Here is an 18,479-nt window from a genome sequence, read left to right on the forward strand (position 1 = left end):
TCCCGTGGTTTCAGAGATGCTGAAAAGAGGTATACTACCTGGGAAAAAGGCTTGTTTGTGGTTAGCCTAGCTCTGACAGAAGTAGAGAAGATTGTACCACAACAACCAATTGTTTGGAGAAGACCTTTCCAAGTTTTTAAGTCAGTAACTACTGGGACTCCCCCACCTGATGGGGTGGCCCAGACAGCCTCAGTAAGAAAGTGGTATGCTCAGATTGAACATTATTGTAACATCTTCTCAATAACTGAAGGAGCTGTGGAAAAACTGGCAGTACAAGAAGCAGAAAACTTGGATAGCATCCAAGACAAACCTGCCTCAGTTATAGCCCCTCCCTTTTCCCCCGAACAGTCAGCAAATCCTTGGTTTACTGATGCTTTTCCTTTTGGCCCAACAGCTCCAAGCATAGTTCCCTCACTACGGGGACCAAGTGATTCCAAGAATCCAGCACGTTACCCTGGACAACCTGTTTTGGTGGACCTCCCCACGGAGGGAGAGGTACCACTAGTGCTAAAAACCCCTCTGAATAAATACACATGGGTAACCTTTGGTGCTCTAGGGAAAGAGTATTGAATAAATGCACATTGGAGAATTTCCATTATTCTAACTTTCTGCCTTCTGATGGCAGATTCTCTTGTGCTTACTTTTTACAGGAGAACTCCGAGGGACATGAAGGCCATATAAACCATGATAAATATCTTAAATTGGGAATTTTGAACAGTATTGATTTAGAGGTATTAATGAACAAATTGGCTTCTACAACTAGGGATTTGACCGAATTACAACAACCATTGCAGTTGTCCTTATTGGTTTTGGGGACACATCAGTGGTTGCTATCAAACACATTATCAAATTGGGAAAAGGTGAATGTGAATGATCACAAAATGTTAATCGATGCACTTGGTGCTACACAAAACAATGTTTCTTTGGCTCTTAGCTGCACCCAGACACAGCTTTGGATGCAGACAGTTGTTGCCTCAATCATAAGGGAAGGAAAAGAAGGCACTTTTCCTACTGAAATTCAGAAAATAATTTGGGACAATGCAAATGATTTTGAAAAGGAATTCCAATCCTGGTGGAAGTTGGTGAACTTTACTTGTAACCCCAATACCAACAGTCACAGCTTTTGTGTTAACCATATGTAATGCCTTTTTGCACTCGATATTCCCCATCATTGCATTAGGACTGAATCATGATAGAGCTGTCCCCTATCTTTCCGAGCATAGGGAATAGGCCTATCAAAATGGTGAGAAATGGCAAACTGTTAATTTAGAGTCATGTATTGTCTGTGAAAAACAAGGGTTCATCTGTGAGAGTAATGCAATCATAGCTCAAGACATTTGTTTGGACACAGAGCAAACTATTTGTCATTTTGAAGTACACCCTAACGAAAGTCCTGAAAGAGTGCTTGTGTATATAGGCAATGGACGTGCTTGTGTAAGGACTGCTTGTGATGTAGTGTTTGTAGAAGAAATAGGAGTGAATCTTAAAAATCACTCAAATTTTTGTGTCTGCAATTTTACCCCAATTACAGGATGTGACTTTTCTTGCTCAGCCCCAGTTACATGCTATCACATTTTACAATCACATTTTACCCTGTTTCACCGGATAACATCTGCCCCCATTGGAATGAATCTGACTTTAATTAAGCAATTGTTGCTTCACGAAGACTTAGTAGGAATTTTGGAAAAGGTCAAGAAAAATGGACAGAACACTTTGGTGACAGTCCATCATGATGTGAAAGAAATACATTGTGTTTTAGAAAGGGTCAAAAAAGATGCTGAATACAGGTGGTGGGATATCCTTTTTGGGTGGTCACCTGCTGCCACAGGTATCCTGAACAGAGTATGTCACCCCCCTGTTGTTCTTTCGGTTTTGGTTTTGATTGGTTTTGTCTTAGCAATAATTTTATACATCCTAAATTGGAAAATGATGAAGAAGTTAACCCACTTGGCATCTGTAATGGAAGCGCACAGTTTAATCAATACCCCTTTTGCAAGAGACACTCCCAAAGTTATTGACACAAGACGTACTACCCTAAGAGTGAAAATTAGACCTCCAACAGCAGCTTAATTTGAACTAGTTGGTTGCTTGTTTTGATTATTGTTGTTTGTTTTAATTATGTTATATTGTAATCAAAATTAAGCTTTTGTTTGAAAATTGTTATAACTTTAAGGAATTTGATGATTTGTTTTGATTATTTTGATGAAATTGTTTTAATCAATATTGATTGATTTGTTTTGTTTCTATTTCCTTTTCCTATTTCTCCTCTCTCTCTCTCTCTCTTACTCTCTCTCTCTCTCTTTCTCTCTCTCTCTCTCTCACTCTCTCTCTCTTTCATACACGCTCTCTACTGTCTCTGTTTTTTCCAGGATATGCTACTAACATGGATGAGTCCTGAAGACTTTGCAAGACTACGGAACCCTGCTGAAGGAGCTCTCTTGACGACAATTGTGAGTCACGGGGTGGTGTACGAGATGGCCTGAAGTTCCCTCATCTGCCTCACGACCATCGTCACGGACAGAGACTGAAACCCCTAAAAGGGACTTTAAAATCTCAACATTGAAGTTCTGGCCTGGCTGAGGTGGGATGTCGGCCAAGTGCTGCCTGCAGGTGTGTTCGATGGAAAAACCCAGCATCCATATCAGAACATCAGAACCTGAGCAGAAACAATGGGCAAGTCACGGTGAAGTGACTGCGCCTGCTGACTTGTACTGGTTGACACTGTACCTGCTGATGACTGACTTGTTCTGAGTTCTCTAAGTGAACACACTGCAATGATTTCCCCCACCTGTTTGGCCAACTGCCTGTTGCTTCGGAGAGGACTATAAAAACCCTGGAGACCCTCGCTCACTTTTGAGATATCCCCACTGGAGAAGATCACGTCTATAGGCATCTTCAAAAGCCTTGAGGACTCGAACCTCCATGTTGGAAGCTATAATCCCCTTCCCCTCCTTTCTGTCTTTCTTACTATTTTCTCTCCCCACTATCGCATTTGTTGGCACTAAATAAAGGTGCATTTGTGATTGAGTAAACTGAGTTTGTCCCCCACAGTGTCTTTTGCGCTCTGAGACCCCTAAAATGAACCCGGCTTGTGTAAGCGGATTGTGACAAGGTGTGAGCAGGAGCATCTCTGTCCAGCTGCCAGCCCCAAAGCTGTCTTGGAGAGCTATGAATTCAAAGGCTTTCCAGCACACACGTCTCACATCTTACCTGTCTGCTGTGTTTCAACTCCTCGCAATATGCGTTTGCCTCTTGCTTGCTGGAAGCTGCTGCGGCCCAGAGGGCCAGCACCGAGCTGGGCTGTGTGGGTCAGGCAGCAGGGAGAGTCTTGGCTGCTCTTGCTGTGTGCGTGGCCTCAGGAAAGGCTTGGAAGCTTTGCCTCCCAAGGCGCCCTGCTCCCTGCCTCTTCCTCTGCATCTTGGAGAGAACAAGGCAGGCATTTCTGGCAGCTGGGCATTAGCAGGCCTTCAAATGGGGGCGTCTTGTGGAGCAGGCCCAGCTGAGACACCCTGAGAGGAGCCCAGCGCTCCTTGCCCCTCTGCGCTGACACATGAGCCTTGTCTGCTTTCGGGATGACCCTGGCTGTGTCAGGGGCTGCTACGTAGACACGAGACAGCCGGTCCTGTCCTGCTGGGTCCCAGCAGTGCCTGGCAGCAGTCCTGCCTCCCCGTCAGGATGCCGGCCAAGAGAGGTCCTGGAAGCTGAGGGAGCTGATCTGAAGCTTGCGCGGGTGCCTGCAGCTCAAGGCCAAGGGCCTTCCCTCAGGATAGAGCAGTCCTGAGAGGTCTCTAGAATTCAAAGAAATCAGCAGACAAATGCATTGTCCACCAAGAGCTCTTTTATTGGCAGGAGGTTAGGGCTCTGCACCCCAGCACAAGGCTTCTTTGCCACGTCCAAATTTCAGTGGGTTTCTGTAGGAATTCTATCAAAAATCCCTTCCGTCTTTAGACTGCTGAGGTGATTCCATAGGCAGGGGCTTAGAAGGAAACACTTTGCGTCAGAATCCTAGACTTGAACCTAGTGTCTACCTGCTGGCCAGGAGAAGTCTCAGTGCACCAAAGCAGCTCATCTTCCTCATGCCTTCCCTGCACAGGGCTGATTCTGTAGCCGCCCTTAGGTCTTCCCAAAGGCTATGTCTCAAGCTTTTTGTCAAGTCACTCTCATGTCAAGTTAGGCTTCCAGGTTTTTCTGATGTTCACTGGTGCTAAGGACTTCTGGATATCTGTGCTAAGTCCTCTTCACTTCTGTCAATTGCTTGTGCTTCTTTCCATCGAACAAAGACCTTGTTTCATTCCTCAATGTGCCTGATGCTGGCCCATGTCTTTTGGCACTGCTTGCTTTCCTGTGGCATGTTCTACCTGCCCCCGAGAGTAAAGAGGGAGCTGGAGAAGGAGCTTGCCGGGCTGCTCTCCATCCTTTAGCAGCAGTCCTGCTGAAGCGGCCAAGTCGGAGCTGAGCGCAAATGGACCAGCCGTGCACGGGAAGGGTGGGTGGGAAGGATGATCCAGGAACTGTAGGCCTGGCAGCCTGAGCTTGCTAGCGGGGAAGGCCTTGGAGCACATCCTCCTGAGTGCCATGCCACGGCACGTGCAGGGAACCAGGGGGTGGCAAAGCTCTGCGCAGGCATGGGGACAGCTGCGGGTCTTGGCAGGGTGTTGAGCTGGGGTTGGTGCTGCTGGGCGTGTTGGGGAAGGAGTTGTCTGGAAGGTGAGAGGTCTAGGCTGGAACTGGGGTCACTTTGAAGGCAGCACCTGTGCTATGGCACAGCTTTGGTGATGGAGGACTGAAGGAATAGCTGGGACTTTTTCTCTTAGTCATCCTGCTTCTCCTGCAGAGAAGAAGAGGGGAGAGCTCTACTTTCTTGGCCACTTTGATATCTGGAGCAGGGGGAGGATTAGCCCTTTTGCAATCTACTCATTTGTTTGGGCTACTTTTGTAGCACTGAGTGGACTTTCATTCCTGGAGAGCTTTGATTCCTTAAAAGAATTAGGTTCTTCTCATGCCTTCCTAGGAAAATGTTTGTAACCAAAGCAAGGCCTTTGTTTTGCCTCTGTGTGGTCTTCTGCTTTGCAAAGTGATACTCAGAGGATGACATTAATGGAAATTTCTTGCTGCTTCTAATTACTGAGATGATATCTTGGTGTTAAAGATGATCTGCATCGGGGAATCACATTTCTTTGCTGTATGTTCAGAGGATAATTAATGTTGTCCTTTGGTGACTTTAAAATCCAACTCATTATCTACTTCCATTTAGGCTTGTTTAAATTTGTTAAAACCCAGGACTGATGAGAAGCAGCTTTGCTACGATGCGGTGGTAAATTTCTTTGTTAAAGGATCTAGAAGATCTGCTACTAAACAGCCTTGAAAGCTTTGAAAGGGAATTTTTCTCTTTTTTTGTAGATCAAAGACGTCCTTGAAAGCCTTCATTTACTGACAGTGATCAGAATAGAAGCTGGAGATGCAATTGTGGGCAATGCCATTTCCTTTGCTCTGTACCAAGGCAAATAATTGTTTTTCTGGGTTTGTTTGGGAATTTAATAATAAATGGAAATGGGATGGCTATTTATTCCCTAGAGGAGGTTTCCTTAGAGCAGTGCCATCTCCCTAGAGCTAAGCTCCTGCCTCAATTTGGAGCCTGTCTTCTTCTGCTGAAGGGGTGTGGGCAGGCTACAACAGCAGTATGGGATCTCTGAGCGTGGGAAAGATCCAAACCAGGTAACTGGGAAGGCATTTTGGAGAGTCTTGGGGATGCTGGTCGGGCCCCACTTGGGAATCCTGCAGAATCTCCCTGGTGTAGAGGGTGCAGGACTCTGAGCAGCCTGAAGAAAGCCTTGTGCTGATCTTGGTTAGGAAGTGCTCCTGGACCATAAATACATCCCTGAGCCTCCAGCAGCCTCCAGCCCCCAGTCAGGAAGATGTGCATGAGTCTGGGGAAAAAGCCACTTGGAAGAAGTCTTGTCCTGGCAGTGTGAGAAGCAGCAATGATAAATGTGCCTGGTTGTTACCCAGAGATTGTTCCTCGCCTGCAGCTTTCAGCACCAAGGAGCACGACAGGGAGAACTGGAACGGGCAGCTGAAACTGCTGCTGGAGTGGAACCAGCTGGACCTGGCCAGCGACGAGATCTTCACCAATGACCGAAACTGGCAGGTGCAGCCCCCTTCTGAGGGAGTGCTGGGAGCTGTGGGGAGGGACACATCCCAGCAGGAGCCACTGTCTCAGCACCTGGGCCTCTGTGTCAAGAGAGTGTCTATTGCTCCCGCACTGACCGTCACATTCTGTTCAGCCTGGAGAAGAGGAGGTCAGACCTCCTTGGCAGCTGCTGCTTCCTCACAAGGGGCAGCTCCCATCTCTGCTGTTACAGGGACAGGACCCCAGGGAATGGCTGGAGCTGTGCCAGGGGAGGCTCAGGCTGGAGACCAGGGAAAGGTTCTTCTCCCAGAGGGTACAGGGCGCTGCCCAGGCTCCCCAGGGAATGGGCACAGCCCCAAGGCTGCCACAGCTCAAGGAGCATTTGAGAAACACTCTCAGGGATGCACAGGGTGGCATTGTTGGGGTGTCTGTGCAGGGCCGGGGGCTGGACTCCATGATCCTTGTGGGTCCTTTCCAACTCATTCAGTCAGGATAATCCATAGAGCCAGCTCCATCATTCGCTGATGATCCATCCATTCTATCATCACTGGTTAGAAAGGTGATCTGCCCATGCCAGAAATGCTCTGGGCCATCTAGCCAAGGCAATTGTGCACAGAAGAAGCCCCCGGCCTGATTCTGATGAAAGTGTGACAGTGATTGTGTATCAGGCCATAGATGAAATTTACATGTCTCACATGTGATCCCTCACATTTGCTTTTCCAGTTCTTCCTAGGCTGCTGACCTTCAGGATGTGATGTTCACAGCCCTGGTGAAAGACAGGCCCAAATTTGTCTGGCTCTTCCTGGAGAACGGCTTGAATCTGCGGAAGTTCCTCACCACAGGGGTCCTGATGAAGCTATACACCAACAACTTGAGCAGCCTGGTGTTCTGGAACCTGCAGATTGCCAAGAACCCCTACAACGATGCCCTCCTCACCTTCGTGTGGAAGATGGTGGAGGATTTCCAGAGAGGTTTCAAAAGACATTACAAAAACAGCAAGGAGGAGATGGAGATACAGCTTTCAGTGAGTGAGGAGCATTACCACATAACCATCACCACATAATAAGTCATTCACTCTTAACTGCAAATGTCAAGATTAAATTAAATATATGATTTGCAATTGTTTTTTGCTTGTAGCTTACAAGCTTTTCTTGAAAATGTCTTTGTTTCACATTAACTTTTTTGATTAACCAATTCCAGGCAGTAGACAGAAAGGTGGTTTGGGCCCTCCATTCTACACATGTTGTACCTTTAGAGTTTGTAAATTTCTGCAACCAGCTCGATTTCTAACTCATGACTTGTGATGTAACTCCTTTCAGTTTTTATACAGCAGATATCATTTCATATTTCAATTGGAACTTCATATTGTTTCTAACACAATTAGAGAAACTCTTAACGTAATGGTAAAATCTTTGTGTACCCAAAATAACCTCTAAATGGTTTCAGTATTATGGAGCTTTTTATTCAGAGCAACAACAAATGGCCTTTATATTCTTGATTTTAACTACAGAGGAAGAGGAGGAAGAGTGTGTGCAGTCTGCTCTGCTAGATATGATTGCAGGACCTTGCTCATCAAACCATCTGTTTACCATGACAGCAAAAGCTGCTGTGCATAGTTAGACAAAGGGGCCAGTGGGGTTCAGCAGAGGCCAGTTAGGAACGGAGTCAAAGCAAGGCAAGCAGATAGTAAGATTTTGCTTCACGGGATCATTGGACAGTCTGAGTTGGAAGACACCCTAAAGATCTCCCCGTGTGACCCACATGCCATGGGCAGGGACCCTTTCCACTAGACCGGATTCCCTAAAGCCTCATGCAAGTTGGCCTTGAACACTTCCAGGATGGGGCATCCACAGCTTTTCTGAGCAACCTGTGCCGGTGCTTCACCACCTTCACAGAGAGGAATTTCTTTCAAACATCTAATAATGCCCTGGCCTCTTTCAGTTTGAAAACATTCTTCCTTATCCTATCACTCCAGGCCTTCATCAAAAGTCCCTCTCCAGTTCTCTTATAGCACTTTTAGTTGCTGGAAGGTACTCTGAGATCTTTCCAGAGCCTTCTCTTCTCCATTCGGAACAACGCCTGACAACCGTTCCTCACAGGAGAGCTGCTCCAAGCCCTATGACCTGCTCTGGACGTGATCCAACAAGGTGATGTCCTTCTTATTCTGAAGGGCCCAGAAACGGACCCAGTGGGGTTTCATGCGAGGGTAGTAGAAGGACAGAATGCCTTCCCTCAACCTGCTTTGGTCCCATTTCTTTGGCTGCCGCCAGCGACAGAGGCTTTCTAATCTGGGAGCTCACATGTTGGGCTTCTCATCCACCAACACTCCTAAGTCCTTCTTCTTGGGCTGCTCTTAATCTAGTCTCCTCACAGCCTGTAATTTGTGCTTGGGATTGCCTTGGCTCAAGTGCCTGACTTTGTACTTGGCTTAGTAGAACTTCAGAAGGCTTTTTCATAAACCTTCTAGAAATATAATAGCTTCAGACAATGCAGTCTGCAATGTCACTGAAAGAATATTAGGAAGGAAGATACACAGATGCACAGGTGCAGGCATGCCTCTTAACCTGTGAAAACATGAGCTTTGTCTCTTTGGACAAGTAGGTAAGAAAGAAATTTGAAACTAGTCTCATCTCATGTCTCTCTTTCCCATTGTCGACTCCATCTGCATGGCCAAATTGTCTTTTTTGTTTCTTTTCTCACTTGAGATGCATCAGTTCAACAGCCAATGAAGAATAGATGTAAAAAACCACCTTAATTTTAGAAAATGGGTAAACCATCCTCCTTTAATTTTCATTGATGAGGATTTTCTTAAGAACATCTCCTTGGATGCCACTCTGACTCTGAGGTGAGGTTTGGTTTGCCATACACATCCATTCCTCATTAAAAATCCAGTACTTGCCATCTGTCTGAGTCTTCCCTACTGGCAGAGGCAGTAAAAATAGACAACGTGAAAGGCAGAAGGGGACGCTAAAATAAGCAATGGGAAGAATGCTCTCCATCTTTTCTTGGTGGTCTGGATAGATAATAGGCAGCATTTTGTGCCTCCAAAAAAGCATGGTAGGAAGGGGAGAAGATATTCTGAAAGAGTATCAAAGGCAAAATGTGCAGAGGAAAGGCCTAGGAGGATCCAGGAGGATAAGAGGAGAGAGTTGGTTTGGGTTTAAAAGGTACAAGAGGTTCCTTGAAGGAACAAGTCAAGTGTGAGAAGATTCCTAAAGGATCTGAAAATTCCATTGCATTTCTCACATCAATTTTAAATTCTTTAGCTGATTTCCACTTTTGTTGAATTAACTTCTTTCTAATCAGACTTGCCCTGAAATAATATGCCCTTGATCTTTGCTAATATTTGTAATGGAATCAAAATCCCCAAGGATAAAGACATTAGGATTCAGAGGCAAATCTATCTTCATTTTTGTATCTACTTTTCCATTACTTTTCTTTCGAATTAATGCTCTTCCTAGCCTGGATTCACCCTTGAAAGTCCACAAGGACAACTACAGAACACTCCTCCACCCTCTCCCGCATTCCTGACCCTGGAGGCAGCAAATTCCTCTTCAGAGAGACAAGTTCTGGTGCAGAGTCCCATTAAGCCTGTTCCTGAAGTTTCAGATAGAAATTGAAGTAGTAATTCTTTCTTCTATACAGACAGATGAAAAAAGCTTGTCTGTGTTTCCACTGTGAATTTTTAAAAATTTTTTTCCTGTCTTCAGGCCTAAAGAGCTGGACTGACACTTTGGCACAGTGGCCCCCTATTGTCCTGCTCTGGGGACTGCTAAGTCTTAACTCTCCAAAAAAATTATACTTTCCTCCACTAAAGCAATTCCAGTTCCCATGTGTAAAATGAAATCAAGGTTCAAAATTCTGTTGATGTCTTTCATTACAATTTGTTTCCACTAATCTTTTAATTCAAAGTCTCCAGTTATTCTCAATCTCACTACTTCTGGTAGCATAGGGCTGGAAACACCTAATCAAACGGTGGGGGCATTTATTGGTATAGTGATGAGAGAAGGGATGGGTCACAGGAAACTGGAAATGTTCAGCTATTCTGTGAGGGGAAATTGTTCGTAATGTCTTTAACTTTGGGCTGAAAACAAAAGAAAGCACAAAGGTAGAATAAATTGTCAAAATCTTTTCATGCCAGATTTCTCCAGAAGTTGCCTAGGTCTTTTAGCTTAAATTGTTTCTACATTAGTTCTGAAACATGTGTCTGTACAGTGTCTCATAAGGGGAACTCAAAGTTCTCACAAAAGCTTAGGATGGGTCATCTTTCCATGTCTTGCCATCTCAGAGGATGGGGGAGATGGCAACACACCTTCATTTCCCATCTGTGGGTAACCACTCTTTCCTGCTCAGCTGTCAAAGGAAGGGTAGCAGGAGACGGGAGGTTTCATGTTCAGGGTGTGAACTGCTCTTGCACCTGCTGGTGCCCAAGACAGTGCTGAAACAAACTCAGTGGGAAAAGGGAAAAATGCAGCAGAGGAACAGGCATGAAAATAGGACTCTCACGTTTTTGGGGGCATGAATACCAATATATCACAGCAATTTCCTAGACAACTGCACACCTTCCAACAGAAAGAGAGTGTGCCCTTTATTGAGGTGCTTTTCATGAAGCGTTTTTCTGAGGCCATGGAAGACCTGGCAATAGCTCACTGTAGATCTTCCCACTGAATTAATTAATGAGCAGGCATTTGGATAAACATGGCCAAAACATCCAAGGGCTGTTAACCTCCACGTGCAAAATTGTCTATTTCAACAGTGTGGTAAAAGCAACTTTTAGCCTGCTCCTGCAGCCAGGTCACATGAAATGCTCTTGATGAGTGCATCAGCCCATCCATTGAAGTGATGACCAGCAGAAAGATGGACAAGCTCACAGGGCAGCGTTTCTGGAGCTCAGCCTCCTTTTCCTACCCCAATTCAGTTTCTCTCATCTTGAGAGTAAGAAAGCACATGCAGGGGCTTGACACACAGGCAGCAACTGACAGGCAGCATAAAAGGACACAGTCTCAAGCTGTGCCAAGGGAAATATAGGCTGGATATTATAATAAAGCTTTTTACACAAAGGGTGATAAAGTATTGGTATGGTCTGCTCAGGATGGTGGAGTCACCATGCCTGGATGTGTTTAAAGAAAGACTGGGTGTGGCACTTGGTGCCTTGCTTTAGTCGAGGTGTTAAGGCTGGGTTGGACTCAATGATCTCGAAAATCTCTTCTGACCTAGGGATTCTGCGATTCTGTGACTTATCACTTTGCCCTGTGGATAATGAAATCCAAGGTTCAACATAATTTGCACCCACACACCTCAGTCACAAGGTCCAGGGCAAGGCTGCTTCGTATACGGTGAGTGTATGTGTGTGTGTGTGCTGCACTGAGTCTGACAGGTAATATCAAGGCCAGTGGAGGAAGGCCACTTGTTGCTTCTATCATTGCTGAGGCGATTGTCATTAATCCTCTGTGCTTTCATGTATATAGGGGCTGTGTTCACTGGGGATTCACTTTAATAAATAGCACTTAACATGTATGCAGGCTTCTGTCATTCCCTCCTGTCCACATCCTGCTTTTTTCTCCTATTTTTAAGGCACCCCCTGAAGAGTCCCAGGAGCTTTCATAGGGGGCTGCACAGCAGGGAAGAAAAGGTGATGTGCTATTTTTCTGAGGCAGCTTTTCTGTGCCCAGGACATTCCTGTAAATGACAGGAGTATTAAGACTCTAACAAAACTCAGATAAAGGGAAAAGATGAAGGGACAAAAGGAATGAAACTTCCATTAAGCGTAATGTAAGCAGTCTCTTCATGATAGCTGAGGTTAATCAGGCTGTCAAGTAAACAATTCTCTTTTCACTTTAACAAAAGCATTCCATCTGTGTGCAATGCAGTGGAGCCACAAAAGTGTCATGTTTAAATTAACTAAAGCAGGAAAGAAAGCTCTTGACCAGTTCAGTGAGGAAAATCAGTGAGTTTGCTTTTCCAGTTAGCATGGTGAGAAGTGCCCCTTCTCCCTTCTGTTACTCCAATGAAAAATGCTTTCTTTCTCCAGACTATTGCCCTCAAGTGCTCTTGCACTAATTCAAGTGAAAAGTTTTACATTCCATCAGTTCAGAATCTTGCCATGGGAAACATGGCCAGCTCTTCTGTCATGATTCCTTTTATTTCTGCTTGGCTGATTTGGGGATTTAAAACAGCTCTCACTTTCAATGGCTGCTCAAAGATTTTCTCCTGTACTCATCGAGTCTTCAGACAGAGGGTTCAGGTGATTCTTCTGTCATCTCTGGTGATGAGAAATTCTTAGATGAGAGAAGGAATCCAGATTCAGATCTGCCTGCAGCCCTTCTGGAAGACAGCAACTCAATGACCGCAGTTCTTGCAGTTTGTGAGGAGACATTAATATCTAATCGGACAATTGGTCATGAGCAGAAGTTCTTGCAGTGAATGTTGAGGCATTTCATGTCCTCCCAGGCCAGACCAACACAGTATTTTGGAGGCCAAATCCACGCTTAGAGCCTTCTTATGCATTGGTTAGGCACTTTGGCACTGTAAGAGGGAAATACAATGTTTTTATGGAGCTGGGGAAGGGGAGAAGGAAAGCAGGAGTAAATTGCCCAGTGACTGCTAATAACTTGAGGTTAGAGCCTCTCCTAGATTTATGCAGAACAGTTACAATGTAAGGAGTGGAAAGAAGGCAAATATTAATTCCTCCCTGTAAATTTAAAAGCTAGGCTGAAGAGAGCTGGATTGACAATTCTTCGGTATTTCTGCTTTCTCTGCAGATCTTGCAGAGCCTTGGCTTCATGCTCATTTTCTGTACTAAAACAAATGACAGTACATCAGAGGAAAATCCCTCACATTTTAGCAAAGTACTCAGTGGTACATGAACTTAGGACAGTGGTTAAATACTGCCATGGAACTGGATGCTTCCTTCACAAGCAAATTTACACTCTAAAATCAGCAACAAGCGATCTCTGGGTTCAACGGACCTGAATTTTAGAGGCTGAATATCCAAGATATATGCCACCTTGTCTGAAGCTTTGATCTTGTGTTAGAAAGAAAAATAACATTATTATCATGCTGTTCAGCCCAGCTGACAGAGGATTTTGTATTTCAAGAATGCTTTTAAGATGCCTAAATTGAGAACAGAAGGATGTTCTATTCCTCACTAAATGGAATGAGAGTTGTAGTTTGATCAACATGGTGTTGCCGCTGAAAATAAAGCACCTAAAACACAACAAAGCTAATATGTGATGAAAGAAGATGAGCGTTGAGTGATTGGCCAAACCTCTACCTGACACAGATAACATAATCACGTTTCTTCATTATAACATTGACACTTGCAGGGATGTGTGGGTCTGTCAGTTCCCAATTCAAAGTAATGCAGCATTGTCAAGCATCAGTGCTCGAAAAAAGTGCTCTGCCATTTATTCCCCTCTCACAGGCAAGATGTTAAGTCACCACATTATTTCTATATAGATATATTTGTGGATATAGATGGAATAAATGCACACATACTCAAATTTAGAGATACACATGTGTAAACATGTATTTGTACATACATGTGCAGATGTTGGGAGTTAGGTTTGTTCCTTCTTTCTCTAAAGAATTTTTTCTCCAGAAGTTACCAAGGAGACCAAGTGTTGGAGAGTTGGAGAGTCCTTAACTGAAACAAAGAGGTGGACAAAGTTGGAAGAGGGAGATAAGGCAGGTAAAAGACAGAGCTTGAGGCAGCTGCGGGCTGTTCTTTTTCCGGCGTTCGGGGAGAGAGAGAAAGGCTGTTGCTGGCTGGAAGAGTTTCACTGTGGCCAAAGGGATCCAGTCCTGGAAATCTACTATCACCCGTTCGGCCTGAATCCGGAGTTTTCTCTGCCACCCGCGGGAGCTGGGCCGGCCTTGCCTCGCCTTCAGCTCCTTCGGCGCTGCTCGTCTTGCTGCAGTGTGACCCTGCACCCCCTGCGCTGCCGGGACATCCTGCCCCTGCCTGCCGGGACACCCTGCCATCCCAGCTACCAGCCCGGGACTTTTCCACTCTTTCAGCTTGGTGCTCTGAGGATCCTGCAGGAACACCGAAACCAAACTGCCCTGGGTTTTGTGAAACAAAGCCCTCAAGGTTCTTAGTACTGTTTTTGTTTGTTACTAATGCTGTAGTTGTTTGGTAGGGGTTTTTTGTGTTTGTTTGCTTTGTAATACATTCTAGTAAAGAACTGCTATTCCTATTTCCCAAATCTTTGCCTAAGAGCCTCTGATTGTAAATTTATAATTGAAAAAGAAGAAAAAAGGGGTGGAGGGTGTAGTTTACACTCTCCATTCCAAAGGAAACTCCAGTTGTTTTCTTTTTATTACCTGGCAGATGCCTGTCTCCCCAAACCAAGACAGCAGATATATATAAATACATTAAAGGAACTCCTCATTTCTCCACCTCATTTGTAAGCTATCTTTATGTACCTGCTTCTCAAGTGTGGGACTATTTTTGTTCAGTCTCTAGGCCAAGCAAAATGCCTTTTTTTAATTTGGGGGTTCTTAGATTGTGTTGATTTGTTGGGAGGGTTTTTTGCTGTTATTTTTTATTATTAACACAGCTGGAAAAACTGCTCCTGTCACCACATCATGTTTACAAGGACTTGAGGGCTAAAAATAGAAGTTTAATGCTATGTTGACTTAGTCAATTATCTGGTTTGGATAAAAAAATCCCTGCAGAATGTTCAGAGGAATGGGAAATAATTCCATTACCTTTCCCAATTATTTCCATGACTGTGCAATAAATTAGAAGAAATCAAACTCTTTTATTCTAGAAATCCCAGCAAGGGATGTTTCAGCAGGTAGATGTCCTGTAAAAACATCCACTGCCCAGACACAATCAAGGTGAGCTGTTACAAGACAGGTATAGTTTTTGCTACAAACACCGAGAGCAAAGGCTTGGACCAAGACTGCTGCTGGGATGAGGCAGGACTCTGTTTAGCTGTGGTCTCACCATGTCCACAGGTCACATGCAAATATTTAATCTTACCTATAAAAATGTAGATAATATTCCTGTCAATGTGGCATTTTAGAAGGGGCGTGTAAACGAAAGATGTGTGGATTCTTTTTTTTCTAGTAGACAGGTGCACAAGTTAGAATAAATTGGCTGCCAGCCCAAATCACTGGAGTGGTCTCTGGAGTTCATGCGAGTCTCATCTGATGGTGTTGCTGGTGCATCTTAAGGTGAAGGTTATGCCAAGTGGAAAGTTTTTCCTAGGATGTCCTGAAATGGGTTCTTGGTCTTACACCAGAGAATTTCTAAAGTACAAATGAGTGTAATCTCTTAGAGTGACCACAAATTTGGCAAGTATATCTGCTCATTAAAGTTTTATTTTTAGCAAATCCAAACCTGGAACTTGCTTGCAGACAACACACATATGCGCTAGCATCTGTTTTAACTTTGGTTTTAATGTCTGGTGTAATTATTTTAAAAAGTGAAATATGAAGGGAAATGAGATGGTGCTTCCTTTAATGTTCCTTTTAAAAGATAAGGATGTTTCATTCTTTTTCACTTAGTACTGGCAGAAAAATCTTGATTGAAATTAAGTTCCAACAAAACCAAGGAAAATATTAAATCTTTGAATGAATATTTTATCCTAACTTAAACAAGGTCTACTTTCTTTGCACAGGACAGACAAAGAGAACCAGAGGCTCTTTTTCCCTCCAAAAAAAAACCAAAATCATTTCCTATACACTGAAATTATTACTTCAAGTTAAAACAAAATAGGCATGTTCATCTTTTAAGCATTAAAAGGGTGATTAAGGAAGTATCTGAAGCTTTAAATTGGTTTTATCTGCATCCCAAAATGTTCCTCGTTTCATAAAAATGTAGTCACTTGTTAGGAGCTTTAGAAGCTGTTGCAAAAAAAAATCAAGGTAGGTAGAACAAACCATTTTACAGAAATTTGGTAAACCTGAATTTCACTTCCCAACAAGTAAAGAATCAGACAAGGTAAAAAAAAAATGATCGTGGTCTGAGTCAAGATAGAGCAGTTTGGACAGGCCAAATTCTCTGATCCATGGCCGAGAGTCCGTTTTAAGATTTATTGATATCTTCCCACTAGAAGTTACCAGGAGATAAATGGCTGGTAGTGAGACCCTATTCAACAGCAGTAGGGAAACCGTGACTCCCTTACCAGTGTGGGTGGAAGGTCTTGTGGACATGAGATTTGCCAAAGCAATACACTAATGAAATGTACTTTTCATGGGGCATTCCCTTAAGAAACATTGCCGGTGGGAACAAAAGGAACATGTCTTTGTTCCTTGAAGGCCATGTCCCTAAGAATTGGGGCCCATCTGCCTCCTTTCTACCTGACCCTGAAATACATCTCAGAGGGTGCAGAAGTTAATGCAGATCCTGCCTACCATGGACTTTCTCACAATTAGTAGAAAGTACTGTACTGTAATTAAGGGGTGAAGTGGGGCATGATGAATATATGGAAAGGAAGACCCTTAATAAATGATAGAGCCTTGAAAAGAAATTTCTAATTCGTATGCATTTGATGTGTAATGTACCACTTTTAAGACTTTGCCTGGAAGAAACTGCTATGGTTGGTCTTTGAAGGAGTGGTGAGATTAGCATTTCCAAAGGGGGCAATTTCCTGTCTTCTTGGCTCTGTTCAATGAAGGAAATAACTTCCAAGACTGAAGCAGTAGTCAGCCCATCAATCATCCTCACAGCTGGAAACAGGGTCCCAAATGCTGAGATGAGTTAATCTGTCACTTAATAAATACATAGTGGCAGCGTATGGTGCTGACACACTCCACACTGTGGCAAAGGACAGAACTGTTTACACAGGCATGCTGCTTTCTCAGGTACCTCCCCACTGGCAGACCCTTTTGTTTGGGAGGATCAATTTACTTTGCACAGTAATTTGACTGAACTGATCAGTTCAGAGAACCTAAGTGTTGGCTAATCCTAGGTAGTCCTGTTCTACCCAGATGGAAGGAACAAAGGGTGCTGGCAGCAGGCCAGTTTTTTCTTCATTCTGGAGGATGCTGTCTCTGGGCATGATGAACTTGAATTAAAGCTGATGGTAGGCAGATGTGTAGCCTGTACCCAATGGGTGTCAGAGATAACAGGAGGAAGCTAATTTACATGTCCCAGCCTGGCTGCTGTCCTTAATAGTCCCTCTGCCAGTTGTCTTGACTGGGAGAGGAACACAAACAAAAGTCAGGATTACTAGCTCCAAGAGTGACTGCACTTCTTTACAAACCACATGAGGAATGATAGGCTGGTAAGCAAAAAATAGTAACCCCTCCCTTCAACATGTTTAAAACCACACGAGCAGGACAATTTAGTACAAGTCATGAACATGACATCTTTCTGAATCATATAAGGACACACCCAGACTGTGCTAGGCACTGCAGAATATGTAACTTTCTAGTTTTAACTTTAAAATTCCTCAATTTTACACTTATGTTTGAAGCCACTAATTCTAAATACTTTGATTACATTTCAACTGGAGTAATAAAACTCAAAGCAGTCTGTAAATATTCAAAGTATTCATTTGAATATTTTCTTTTGAATCAAGCTTGTTGTCTATAGCCAGCACCTTTCTGATTAGTTTTCAACAGAGGTGGTAGATTATTCTTTCACTTTAAAAACAGAATAAAATAAAATAAAATAAAATAAAAAAAAATAAAATAAAATAAAATAAAATAAAATAAAATAAAATAAAATAAAATAAAATAAAATAAAATAATCTCTTTTTAAAAAAAACAGCACAATAAACAAATTTCCAAATATCAAAATACATGTTTGGAATTTGTAATGCAGCATGAAACAGTTTCCCAAAACTGGGATTATAGCGCTGAGAAATACAATCACACATTTTTAGGGAGTTTCCCCACCTTGTCTTCACAGCATCTTTTTGATACATGGTGCAGGGACTTTTCTTAACTTTTAGCTTGCTGTTCCTTTCAGTTTCCTAACTTTTACCTTGTATTACTTCCATCCCTTTGAAATTGGTGGACTGAAATTGATGGTTAAATATGACCTAGAATTTAGAAATAGCCCCCCACTCTGAGGTAGATCTCATGAACTGAAAGAGATGCGTAATAGACAATTGGTTGGTGATTGTAAATGGTTTTGAGCTATTATGTTTATTTTATGGTCCACTGTTTTTGGATATTCATCTCAGTAGGCAGAACTGATCATTGTGACAGACAAAAAACTGTGAAATGTCCCTTTTCCTCCCCTCTTTCCTCTTCCATGTCCTCCAAACCTGTTCATTCATTTCAACAAAGATGTGCTGGAAGGAAGCTTGGACTGCCAGGAGAATTTTGCCAGAATTCTCCCCAACTTCTAGGAAAGCTTGTCTTGTCCCTTTTCAGCAGTGAAAACTAG

At 43.5% G+C, this 18,479-nt stretch overlaps 1 protein-coding gene across 1 annotated transcript in view; it reads left to right on the forward strand.

The window, feature by feature from the left end:
* Positions 1-18,479, forward strand: part of LOC136303897 (transient receptor potential cation channel subfamily M member 8-like) — a 36,461-nt gene that overhangs the window by 4,176 nt on the left and 13,806 nt on the right. The window contains exons 2-3 of the mRNA XM_066207597.1: positions 6,030-6,148; positions 6,864-7,154. Of these exons, the coding sequence (XP_066063694.1) occupies positions 6,030-6,148; positions 6,864-7,154 (410 nt within the window). The remainder of the gene's footprint in view (positions 1-6,029; positions 6,149-6,863; positions 7,155-18,479) is intronic.

Source organism: Chamaea fasciata, unplaced genomic scaffold (genome assembly GCF_029207755.1).
Source record: "Chamaea fasciata isolate MVZ Bird 193981 ecotype frontalis unplaced genomic scaffold, bChaFas1.0.hap1 SCAF_42, whole genome shotgun sequence".
Lineage (NCBI taxonomy): Eukaryota > Metazoa > Chordata > Aves > Passeriformes > Sylviidae > Chamaea > Chamaea fasciata.